Below are 12,411 nucleotides of genomic sequence, written 5' to 3' on the forward strand. Positions count from 1 at the left end.
TAGTTAGGAAGCAACAGAGCGCTGTACATTACACAAAGACATGGTGAGATGTCTTTAGACTGTGCCCATCAAATGGTGATTCAGAAGATTCATTTTAGGCACAGGGTGATGAAGTGATTTGCACAGAATCATTCAATGCAGAGTCTAGTGCAAAACCTAGATTTCGAATTTCTAGCCCACATCTTGTATCTAATGATGTCCTATCAAAGTCATCTTGAAGTTGAACACCTTTTCCTTGAGGTAATCAGCAGGGTGCAGATTAGGTCCAGTTGCTACTGGTCAGCAGGTCACTCCAGACGAAACACCTCTTGAGCGCTTGTTATGTCCCTATAGCCACACAAAAGGCCTGCCAACGGACCCTTGGGGTCCCCCTCTCAGTACTGGACACAAGTGGGAGCAGGATCTGCCCTTCAGGGCCCCACGCAGGTCAAGAAAGTATTCTCATGATCTGTGAGTAAGGTTTCATTTTTGTAGGCTTCACAAGGTAGTGGGTGGTTGTGACTCCTGGACACTATAACCAGTGAGAAGTTGTTCAAGGGAGAACACATCCCACTTTTACAACCTATCATGTTTGTCTTACTGCAAGCCAGTACTTAATTTGTGCCAATGTTTGGCAGCGCTTATTTTATGACAGTCCATCACATGGTGGCAACGTCTGTATGTTTTCATTGAAAAACACCACTTTCATAATTCAATGTGCACTAAAAAATAATAATATGAGTGCTTCTAGGCAATTGGTACTAGCATTTTGCTGCACAGACAGGGCGTACTGCAAGCTGCTTTTGCACCCTAAGCAATACTTTAGATTCTGCCACTTCGTTTCATTTTTAGAAATTGACCTAACACGGAAGCACTTTTCTCACCATGGAGGTTTCTATACTATAATTTGAAGTACTGCTCTTCACATACTTTACATTTCTGTTGAAATAAATGTTATTATCTTTAGAGCTGCTATTAAGCAATTCGATTAAATCAATTATTGCTCCTCTTTACTAAAATGTGCCTTTCAGCAACGAATTTCGAGCTCGCAATACTTATTAGCAATAGATTTTCACAGGTTTTAGCTGTTATTATTGCTAAACTCGTATCTCAGGTTTAGCCAAGTTTTTTGCATGTTTTGTAAAACTATTATATTACATAGTAAACAAAGTTTTCATCACTCCACCCTTCTTGTATATTGTTGCTGCCATTGGATTTGCTATCGTACTATCATGCTATTCCTTTGTTAAAGACAAATGCTCTCTAAACAGTATGTGAGCAGGCCCTTATTTTAATATCAAATAATATTTATGTCAGTTTCAAAATTCCTTCTTCATTGAAAATGAAGATGCACGTGTGAACCTTTCTTCATTGAGTGGAGGTTATCTGCAAGGATTATGCAAATATTTTCCCTCTTGAGGAATAACATGGATTATTTTTGTATTGAACGAAATGTGAAACATTGTCATTGCCTTTTTACTCCAAATTATATCAAAATGTTGCACACATGAAGATGCAAATGGTGAGTTCAGTTCAAGGTCAGATACAAATTCGCTAAATAACACAGATTCGTGTTTCTCTGAGCAGACAAAGATGAGATAACACATTAGCATTTGCCTCACCATTGCTCTTCTGGTCCCTCCTGACACCTAACAGTCATGAATAGGAACCCCTGCTTGTAGGAAAATAACTTCCGCAGAAACTTTCTCCCACAGTGGCTATCTATTACTTGATAATAATTCAAAATTCCCCAGCGGAAGGTTGACCTACCACCAAGTCGTGGATGCCATGAATTTATACATTTCGGTCCAGATTTGTGTCATACAAGGCGACGCAAGGATTCCGCATAAGCCTCAGTAAGATTTATCTAGTCACGCAGGGGTTGATTTGCGATGCCTTGTGTGGCTTTGTAAAGAAATGTAATGCAACACAGCGGATTGCGTTACGTTGCAGTATATTTCATAGCAGTAGGCATTCAATGGGTGGAGCATGGGCATTTCTGTGTATCCACACATGGAATGTGATGCAATCCTATATGTACTAAATCTAGTAAATGCAGGATTGTGACAAAATAGTACGCCTACCACAGAAAGGCCTAATGAGGAGAAATATTTGCGTTTCTCCTTGTTATTTCCTCTTTCCATGTGTGCTGCATTCTGGAGCACTCATAAAAAGAAGAAATTGCCTCTAAGGATTATTTTAGTACAGGAAGGTATGCCTCCCCTCACAAAAACAATCCTGCCTGTAACACAGACACCCTTGCAGCATGGCATAAGGGTCCCTGCCTGGTGCTAGACAGCACACAGTGCGTCAGAGGTAGGAGGGAGCAGATGTACGCCATATCTTAGTAGATATGGCAAATTAATTGCATGTTAATTCAAAAGGCTCTTAGTCATATATTTTGTAAAGATTCACCAAACAATGGTAATTGGATTTGCCGTTAAGACTACAGATATTTGTTGCGCTGCTATTTAAGGAAATTAAAAAAAATATCAAACAGATCAAAGAGAAAGTACTTTTCCGGTATAAAAAGGCTTAAACATTCACACATATGCTTATTTATGTTTTAGGCTTACCCTTTCCATGTGTCACTTCTATATTCCATGTACAGTTTAAAGAATTTGGATAAAAATCAGGAAAACCAGGTGAAAGGATGGTCCCATGCTTTCCATGAATGTAGCCACCGCAAAGAGCTTAATAATAACGAAAGGAAAACAGACAATGCAATTCATTATAAATACAAAATAACTCAATCATAAAATAAAACAATCCTTTTGAAACATAAGTAACAAATAGCTTCAATTATATTCGATCTTACAATAAAACAATTCTAACATAATTGGCACGTAAGAATGCAATTCATATATCATGATGTTTTCCATGGTTAGAAAAATATAGACAAGAATAAAACTGCATTAGAAAACTATCAATCATGAAGAAATAAAATTTAACAGAAGGGTGACGATCACCCCACGAGATTGGACTTTCTAATCCCTTTCTGATTTACTCCAAGGTTATGTTCAGTAAAACATAGTACTTTTGACATACGGGCTACCAAAATGGACTAATGGAACCTTTGAATTCACAAAATGATAGATATTTCTACTTGTGTAGTCCTTATGTCTATTTCAGACAATGGTAAAATCCATCAGTATTCAATTTATGTCCAAGAAAAACTAAAGCAGGGTAAGCAGCACGTGGAGCGAGCCATATTGTTCTGGTATGTGGCTTTATAAGTCCATCCTTCCACATATGGATCAAAGATTCATGTATTGCTTTGGATAAATCTTGCATCATACATGGGAAGGTGCAGATATGCTCTATAGTGAATTGCACTGCTTGATACAGAATCGTCCATTTTGGTTTCAAATTCGTGACCCATTGAGAATGGTATTTAGGAGAATATTGTTGTAGTCCTAAAATATCTGCAGGAAATATTTGTGTGTTTTTCAAAAAAGTTACACAGGTAATCTTGCTAGTGTCATGAATATGCCAACTGAACAAGTTCATACCATTGGCAAATAGCAACAAATGTAGTTGAATCAAAGGAAGTCAAAGTAGAAAAACAGTAGACGAATCATAATTACACCATCCATTGTCATGTTCATAGTTTTATATAGGACTTTTTAATTAAACATCTTAAGTGGGAGTGCCAATACCTGGCATTCCCTCGCATGTCATTACTCTGGTCCACAGTATATGATGCAAACATCTGTTACGCAGGAAAGGTCTTACTATAGGGTCGATTCTATTTCGTCTCAGTTTAAATGTAGTTATATATCTCTTTGGCAATGTATCCTCTCTCTAGTACGGTTGCTGACAGCATAACACGCGAGGACCGATTCTAACTACGTTGTAAATCTATTCCAGAGTTAAATCCTAACACGAGTGCAAATTTGCAACGTTCTGGAATTCTCTAAAGTTTCTTGATTTACGAATGTAATTCAGTACCTGTCTCAGTTTTCAAGGCACTCTTCGGTAATATTCCTGTGATCTGCAATTTATGCATGTGCACTGACATTTCCTTCAGCACAAATATACAATTACAACTGCTGAAATGCCATCCCCTTTTTGCAATGACACGTTGTGAATTTTTATATCCTCAAGAAGAGTATTGTTCCCTATTGAGACTTACATACCCGCGAATCTTAGGAATGCTACTCACCCTTCCCCATGATTTAAAGGAGTTTATCCATCCCTATAGCACAAGTAAACCCTCCACTTCCCGAGTTAGTCAGAGGTCCAAAACTGATCTGGAAACCCTGAAGTTCACACTACTCACTCATTGAGTGGCATTTACTCATAAGTAACAATACACCATCATGGATTAATATTATTCATGAGTAAAATAGTCAGCAAGTACTTACATTTCTGAATATTTACACTTGCAGGGGTTAGTGCGGTTTTCATGTGCACATGGCTTTGTGAATCAAGAGCACTGGCAGATTGAGATATTGAACCAGTGAACAAGGAGAAGGAATATTGCTTTATCATGGTTGCAAACACCAATCTTATGAGCAATATGTAATAAAGATATATCATTAAAAAAACAAAGCCATGCCACGGGGAACTAACCAAATGTGGTGAACCATGTGTTACAACACATGGTAAGAAGAAGCAAAAATAGGGTCACATATCCCTGGGTCTCTTATCCAAGCACAGGCTAACACTGCTAGCTTTATTTCAGTCACAGCAAACACTAAGATATATCAACCGGACTTCAGGTTCTGGGCCACCTTGTGAGAGAGATTCTGCCTATGTTATGCCTCACGGCATTCAGGACCAGAAGTATAAATCATTTTTTATACATGGGAACTTCATAAAGTAATAGCAATAGTAAAATATTCTTCCTCGTTATTAGTGTTAAGAACCTCAGCCAGAATTACAGAAAACTGACTGACTGTCTCATGAAATATGCAGCAAGCCAGCATCCTATGCATAACATCTATGTCTATTATCCCATTTTGTTGGCTCAACAATACAATATTTTTTGTTTATAATAAAGGAGATGCAGGATTTTGCATTGAAATGAACAATCTTGTGGCAAAAGTTCATTGAGTTTAACCCAGTGAGGGTACACACATTTACCCACAGAACACTGGGAAAACCTATCCTCAACTCCTCCATCCACCATCTCTTGGAACCACCTTGAAGGTGGTCACCAAGACATATGGCATAGTCTTTTGTTCCTATAAGGAACCTATGTCGACAAGAAATATGGTAAGACTGGCTTGGACAGGATGTCTAGAAAAGAAGTCCAGTTAAATTAGTAAGGTGCCCCAAAGCTCACAAATAGATGCACATGTTCAAGGGACTACCCTTACCTTTGCCCCAGCAGGAGCCTATTAAAGGTACTTTACAACAGAACTGTCAATGGATTTGTTTTTTTTTTTCCAGAGTTTTATATAGCGCAAACTTGACCCGAATCCAATCAGGTATCAGAGCGCTTTACATAGCACCAGTTACGTTACGTTAGGACACACATTCATTCTTTGTTAGGCACGGATTGGATATAGAACTTGTTATGAAGAAATTGTATCAAAGCTAGAAGGGAAATCTTTGCATAATATTCTTGAGCAATTGAGTTATCATTTTTAATGACATGAGCAGAATAATTATGGAATTGTTTAGGGTTTACAAAGAAATGTATGGGTACAATATGAAAATGACCTCTTCAGTCATATGATCTATTATCCTGCTAAAGGCATGACTATGTAGGTAAAACTATGAGATCATACTCTATGTCTAAGCCACTGGTTTGGATTTGAATACCTCAGAGCATAAGAAATTCAAATTTTGCAGTCGTTTCTGGAGCGCTCCTATTTGTCACTTCTAAGACTCTCAGGAGCTCAGGGACAGCACTTAAGGGTTAAGACTCAATCAATCAATCACATATTTGTAGGGTATCCAGGTGCTTACTGCTGGTCTCACTTGATCAGCCAGGTCTTCAGTCCCTTCCTGAAGGCGGTCAGTGATGGTGCCGTGCGGAGGTGGAGAGGCAGGTAATGCAAGGGCTTGACGGCAAGTTGGGAGAAGGCGCGTCCTCCTGTGTGGCTGTGTCGTATTCATGGTATCTCTGTGAGGGCGAGGTGTGCTGAGTGGAGGTTTCTTTTTGGCAAGTGGAAGTGCAGGTAATGATTCATGTAGGCGGGCTCTCGGTTATGGCATGTAGACGTGGGTCAGGGACTTGAAGAGGCATCTCTTCTGTAATGGTAGCAAGTGGAGGTCTTTCAGGTTCTGGCTAATGTGGTACCTCGTAGGCAGGTTGAGGACCAGTCTGGCCGCTGCGTTCTGTATCAGCTGTAGTCTCTGCATGAGTTCGGTGGTGGTGCCGGCATAGACTGCATTGCCATAGTCCAGTCAACTGGTGATGAGGGCCTGTGTTACCATTTTCCTGGTGTTGGTGGTGAGCCACTTGACGATTTTTCAGAACATGCAGAGTGTGTGGAAGCAGGCTGAGGAGATGGTGTTGACTTGGTGTTTCAAGGAAAGTTTGCTGTCAAGGATGATGACAAGGTTGCCGGCGTGGCCTTTAGGAGTTGGGGTGGGACAGTGTTCTGAGGGCCACCAGGAGTTGTTACATAGGGTTGTGTGCTTGCCGAAGATGAGGAATTCTGTCTTGTGCATGTTGAGCTTGAGGCAGTTGTCCCTCATACAGGCTGAGACGTTCTTCAGACAGTTGTGGAAGTTGGTTTTAGTTGAGCTGGGGTCCGCTGAGAGCGATAGGACGAGCTGGGTGTCATTGGCAAAGGAAAGGATGTTTATGTTGTGTGATCTGATGATGCCCACGAGTGGTTCCATGTAGATGTTGAAGAGGGTTGGGCTGATGGATGATCCTTGAGTTACGCCACAAATGTTGTGTTTGGCCTGTGATGTGAAAGGAGCGATCCTGTCTTTCTGGGTGTGTCCCATGAGAAAGGAAGACATCCATTTCAGAGCAATGTTTGTGATGCCGATGTGTTTTATGCGGTTGACGAGAGTGTGGTGAGAGATAGTGTCGAAGGCTGCAGAGAGGTCAAGCAGGACCAGGGCAGCTGATGTTCTTCTGTCCAGTAAGGAGTGAATGTCATCTGCTGAGGCAATCAGGGCTGTCTCAATGATCTGGTTAGTTCTGAAACCTGATTGTGAGGGGGTCAAGAAGGCTGTTTCTTTCCAGGTGCTCTGTAAGTTGGAGGTTAATGGCCTCCTCCAGGACTTTGGCAGGAAGGAGAGTAGAGAGATGGGTCGGTAGTTCTGGTGATCGCTGGGGTCTGCCAAGGGTTTCTTGAGGATTGGCCTGACCTCGGTGTGTTTCCAGGCATCAGGAAAGGTGGCTGCGGTTAGCGAGGCTCACTTTAGCGGAGGCCACCTGCAGGGCCAAGTTCAGGACCAGTTGGAGAGAGGAGTTGGCCTAACGGCTAGGGCGCACAACCTCGGACCTGGGGAACTTGGTTCGAGTCTCTGTAATGACGCTGAACATCCTGTGATTCTGGGCAAATCACTTAATCTCCCCGTGACTAACAAAAATGAATGTCCTCATGTAATGTAACTGGTGCTATGTAAAGCGCCCTGATACCTGATTGGATTTGGGTCAAGTTCGCGCTATATAAAACTCTGTAAACCAAAAAAAAAAGGACCAGTTGCTATTGGTCAGCTGGTTACTTCAGGACAAAAGGCCTTTTGCAGCTTTTTGTTTCTGTGTAGCAACACAGGTGGTCAGCCAACTGACCCATAGAGTCCACTTCGTAGTCCTGCGTACAAATCGAAGCAGGGCCAGCCCTTTGTCCACACTGTTCTCAGAAAGCTGGCCCAGTCTTCCTCTGTTCTTCAGCAGGTCCCAGATGTGTTCTGATGAATTGTTGGTGGGTTACCAGCTATGTAGGTAGCCAATAAGTAGGGTGAATCCTGGACACTACCTAACTAATGAGAAACAAGTTTCGAATGTGCACTTTTAGGAATCAAATCCAAGATGGGAGAATCTTTCTGCCCATGAAGGGGGCTTATGTGTCGGAGAGGAATGCTTTGGTGAAATGACCAGTCCACTCCTCTTCAGTTACACTAAAATAGTTGTGGAGCCGCCAGCTCCCATTGCCACTGTACTGATTCCAAACTTGCTTCACAGGGCTTACAGAACAAAAAGCTTTTCTTCTCCAGGTCTTCTCTTTCCTGCACTGGCTGACCTGCACAATAGAATTATTGTTCTCTATATTGTAATCTAAATTCAATGTGTCCAATGCGGTTCCAGATCATTTTTATTCTGTCGACTATTTTTACTTTTGGCAAATATACACGAAATCAACTGAGCATGTCATCTTATATATAGTTGAATGGAAACACTAGAAAGTATCGAAAAATGTGTAAATTAGCAGTATTCATGCCACAAGGACTATTTGTATTTAACAACGACTACATCTACACTTGACCCAGCACGTCAATATTTAATATTCTGCCAAAGTGCAATATTCTCCAGTGAAGGTGAACACTTAAGGATGGGATGGACCGACGTGTTCAATTATTCATTACAAATGGGTATTCTTCACGTTGGCGTAGAATGATTAGCAGTCATTGCATATTCACAAATTAAGTGGTCCCCTAGACAAACAGAGTACTAGTTCATATGGCTTGGCTTTCACGGAAGACGGTCCTTCTCTCCTTGATACATTCAAAACTCGACTTCCTCTGCATGTCATTAGCGTTCTTTGCACTCCGTGGAGACACGAGAAATATATCTGGTGGATCATCGGGGGGTTTCACAGCTCATTTTGAAAAATGTAGCTGAACACTTTCAAATCTCACATGAGCAAGCATTTCTTATAATAATGAGCATAGTCACTGAGGGTAGGGCAGTGCCTCCAAGTGCACTAATGCCTTTTATTATTTATGAAAATGTGTTGTTTTAAGGAGACCTAATTTGATTAATGAATTGTAACAAGGTCCCTCTGCTGAGCGAGGAGCTGCACGGCTACCTAATTAATGGTAAGTCGTTTGACCTCTCATACGTGGAGCAAAGCAGCGATCGTTCTACCCCACATTTGCAATTCATAAGCGTAAACATTCTAAAGGACGTGTGCACCTCATGCTCATCGCAGTTTCGATTACTTTAGGAATTCAATTTTCTTTAGGAATCAAAATATTTTTTATTTTATAACTATTTGAACAATAGCATTTTCCATTTACAATTTTTTCAAAACCACGGCAAATTAAATAACGAATTTACACTGAAAGAAAAAAAACATTGCCTCCACTAATAAAATAGCACAACGCGGCCCATCTATGTAACAGGGTCACATTCATACATTGGAACCAGAATATTTTATAAAAGGAAAGGAAAACAAAAACATTCGTTGTTTTTGGGACCTACCATCGCAGCTGGGCAATGCATGATTCCACTGGTGATTACTTTCACATACCAGTGGTTCCTCCTCACTTAGTATGTACCCTGGATCACAGCTGAATCGTACAGTGGATCTGATGCCAAAGTTGTTCCCGTGTCGATGGCCATTCACAGGGATGCCTGGGTCCAGGCAGGAGTCAGATTCCAGCGTAACACCTAGAAAAGAAGGCGAATAATCATCAATCTTTAGCTACGTGTGATTTACTCTGGGAATAGTTAGTTTATTGCTGAGTGTGTGTCAGTGATACCACGTGATAGAATGACACTGTATGCACCAATCCTCTATCACCGATTTATTTGTTGGAACATCAGTGCAAAGCATTTGCTGTAATACCAACTCGATAGTTGTCTAGCAATAGAAATGGAGGACCTGCCCATTCGCCTATTGTTTTGTGTACTAGTTATTAAAAAAAACACAGTGCCATATTATCAAGAATGGCGATAACATTATCGCCGCTTTTAACTTCCGCTAAAGCGGCGAAAAGGGGCTTGATAATATGCCATAGAGAATTCCCATTGACGCCCAGGTTCTGGTGCGAACCTGGGCTTCTATGGAAATTCACAAGGGCATATTATCAAGCCCATTATCACCGCTTTAGGGGCAGTTTCCAGCCGCTAAAGCGGCGATAATTTTAACGCCGTCCTTGATAATATGCCCTTAAGACTGTAAAAAAAAAAAAATGTTTCGAAATTTTAAATGGGGCAAAGGCAAATAAATGTCCAACTGTCCCCTCCTCAACGTGAGTTAAACGCTCACTGCTAAATCTATGTGACCAGCGAGTTGAAGGCATCCTCTCCCAAAAACCTGCTGTACATTCAGATGATCGAGAGGCACTGCTAATGCCGCGAGTGTATGCTCCAACCCAGCATACGTCTGTCCAGTCCTCACCTCCTGCCAGTCCTTTATACGGCCCATGTTAGGAATCCTCATGTTCCCCAGCAGTGTCTGCTTCTCACCAATGCCGGGCAATGCCTGATTCTCAGAATGCCCACCAAGCCTGGGTCTTAAAAAGACAAACAGTGGGGCATATCTACAAGGTGGCGTAATAAAATTATCGCCGCTTTTGCGGCTGTTTTCAGCTGCAAAAGCAAGGTCACGCTATCGCGTGAAACCTTGCCTTAGCACCTGAATTCCTAACGCCCATCTTTGCATCTCTAATGAGATGCAAAGTGGGCGTTACTCCCCAGGATAACGGGAGAAATGTCGCTAAGCGACATTTCTCCTATTATCAAGCCTCACGTAAAGCAGCATAGTGACAAGAAAAGTAGCAGTAACCTCTGTTATCGCTACTTTCCTTACACCTGCTTTGAAACTGACTTAGCCATGATATCCTATGGAAGGTGGATATCATGGCTAAGTATGTGAGGCCCTATCAGCAAGCTATCGGCAAACTTTGTGGCATTATCGCTGGGTTTTCAGCGATAATCTCACGTTTGGCAGTTAGCACTAGGATTTTTATCGCTTTTGAGATAAGCGTTGCTAATAGCACTCTATCTCAGCAATAAAAATCCATGCTAGCCGGCGATAATTATCCTAGTGCTAAGTGCGCTTAGAGATAATTATCGCCGGCTGTTGCTGATATGCCCCAGTATCCTTTATTCCCCTGGAGACCAGTCCTTTGTCCTTTCACTCCTACCGTTGCTTGTTTCTCACGCTGCATCGTGATGTGAACCTTACACTGCCCATTAGTTTAGTCAATAACAAATCAAACTGCATGCATTACTACATGCAAATATGTTTTGAAGGTTTTTTTTTAATCACTGCCTTCAAATTATGTCAAATATTGGGAGAGTTTTCAAAATGTTTTTTTGACAGCAACGACACATGGAGAGGTAAACTTGTCCCATGTTTTTCAATATTAAAATCTAAAAAAAACGGAATATTTCGGTTTATGTAAAAAAAATGTTGTAAAAAATTGTCGTGTGCACCAATTTTACTCCTGTTGCTATACAGACTTGCATGAATGCTTTACAAGGTAAAAAATAAAATCTGACTTACTTTCATATCGGATTAGAAAACCAACGCTGGCACGGCTGTTGTCAGTAGTAAACAACAAGTACATGAAGTTCCCTGTGCTGATGAGAAACTGGGGTGCTTGGGTGCCGTGATATTCTCCTATTAATGGTGACGTATTACCAGGTCCATCTCGCACCTCCAATGTATCATAATTTACTTCAGTTTGGAATCTGAAACAAAACAGGCAATTTATGAAACACACCTGACATTTTAAATAAACTTCAAATAAACAGTGTTAATATATTCACAGAATATAAATGTATATAGAAGGAACCAATTTGGCAATCATTTATATAGTCTTTAATAATCCTGGAATCCTGGTAAGGAGAAACCTTTTGGAATTAACAACATATTTTTACCCTTCAGTGACCATGTTATCTGAAGGATACATCTAACAGCAGTTTCCTAACCATATATCCCTAGACGCCAGACTGAATCTCGAATCTTTTCTACAGCAGTGCTGCTACACCACATGGGGATCTGAAGCTCCACTTCGATCTTGTCGGTTTTCAGACGATTCCTGAGACAAATTCAAGCGTACTACAGAATGATATTCCCACCCAAAAGGACAGGTTTCACACTGTGTAGCAACTGCAGAAAGCCAATAGTGGTCATGGACCCACATAAGGTGTGTCTCTAGTGTCTAGGCTCAGACCACAGTTCTATGTCTTGTGTCCTCATGCACCCAAAGGTAATAAAGGACTGGGAGGTGAAGCTATATAATACAGAGCACAGAAAGGTGGCTCAGTCTTCAAGTAAGCCGTGGTCCTTCTCCAAGTCTCAGGCGTGAACTCTTTCCTGTTCTTTGAGGCAGTTCCTGCAAGCAGTCAGTTACATGGTCAAGTCCTGAGATAAGTTAAAATTGAAGTCCAAGCACAAAGATAGAAATGTGAAGGGGGACGCAACGCCATCCACTACTACGAAGCTAAGGAGAAGGCATGAGGGCATCACTAGGTCAATCACCTCTGAAGTCTCCAGTTGTCGAGTGATTCCTCGGCTGCTCCTCCTGTGCCTATAGTTTTCTTTACCATCCGTGGCAAAT

At 41.3% G+C, this 12,411-nt stretch overlaps 1 protein-coding gene across 1 annotated transcript in view; it reads right to left on the reverse strand.

Annotated features, from left to right (window-relative positions):
• The window catches only part of CSMD1 (CUB and Sushi multiple domains 1), a 2,626,220-nt gene that overhangs the window by 1,778,739 nt on the left and 835,070 nt on the right, over positions 1-12,411 (reverse strand). The window contains exons 11-13 of the mRNA XM_085610820.1: positions 11,352-11,539; positions 9,320-9,508; positions 2,556-2,672 (exon numbers count right to left, since the gene is read on the reverse strand). Of these exons, the coding sequence (XP_085466946.1) occupies positions 2,556-2,672; positions 9,320-9,508; positions 11,352-11,539 (494 nt within the window). The remainder of the gene's footprint in view (positions 1-2,555; positions 2,673-9,319; positions 9,509-11,351; positions 11,540-12,411) is intronic.

The sequence above is a fragment of the Triturus cristatus genome, chromosome 6 (assembly GCF_964204655.1).
Source record: "Triturus cristatus chromosome 6, aTriCri1.1, whole genome shotgun sequence".
Classification (NCBI taxonomy): Eukaryota; Metazoa; Chordata; class Amphibia; order Caudata; family Salamandridae; genus Triturus; species Triturus cristatus.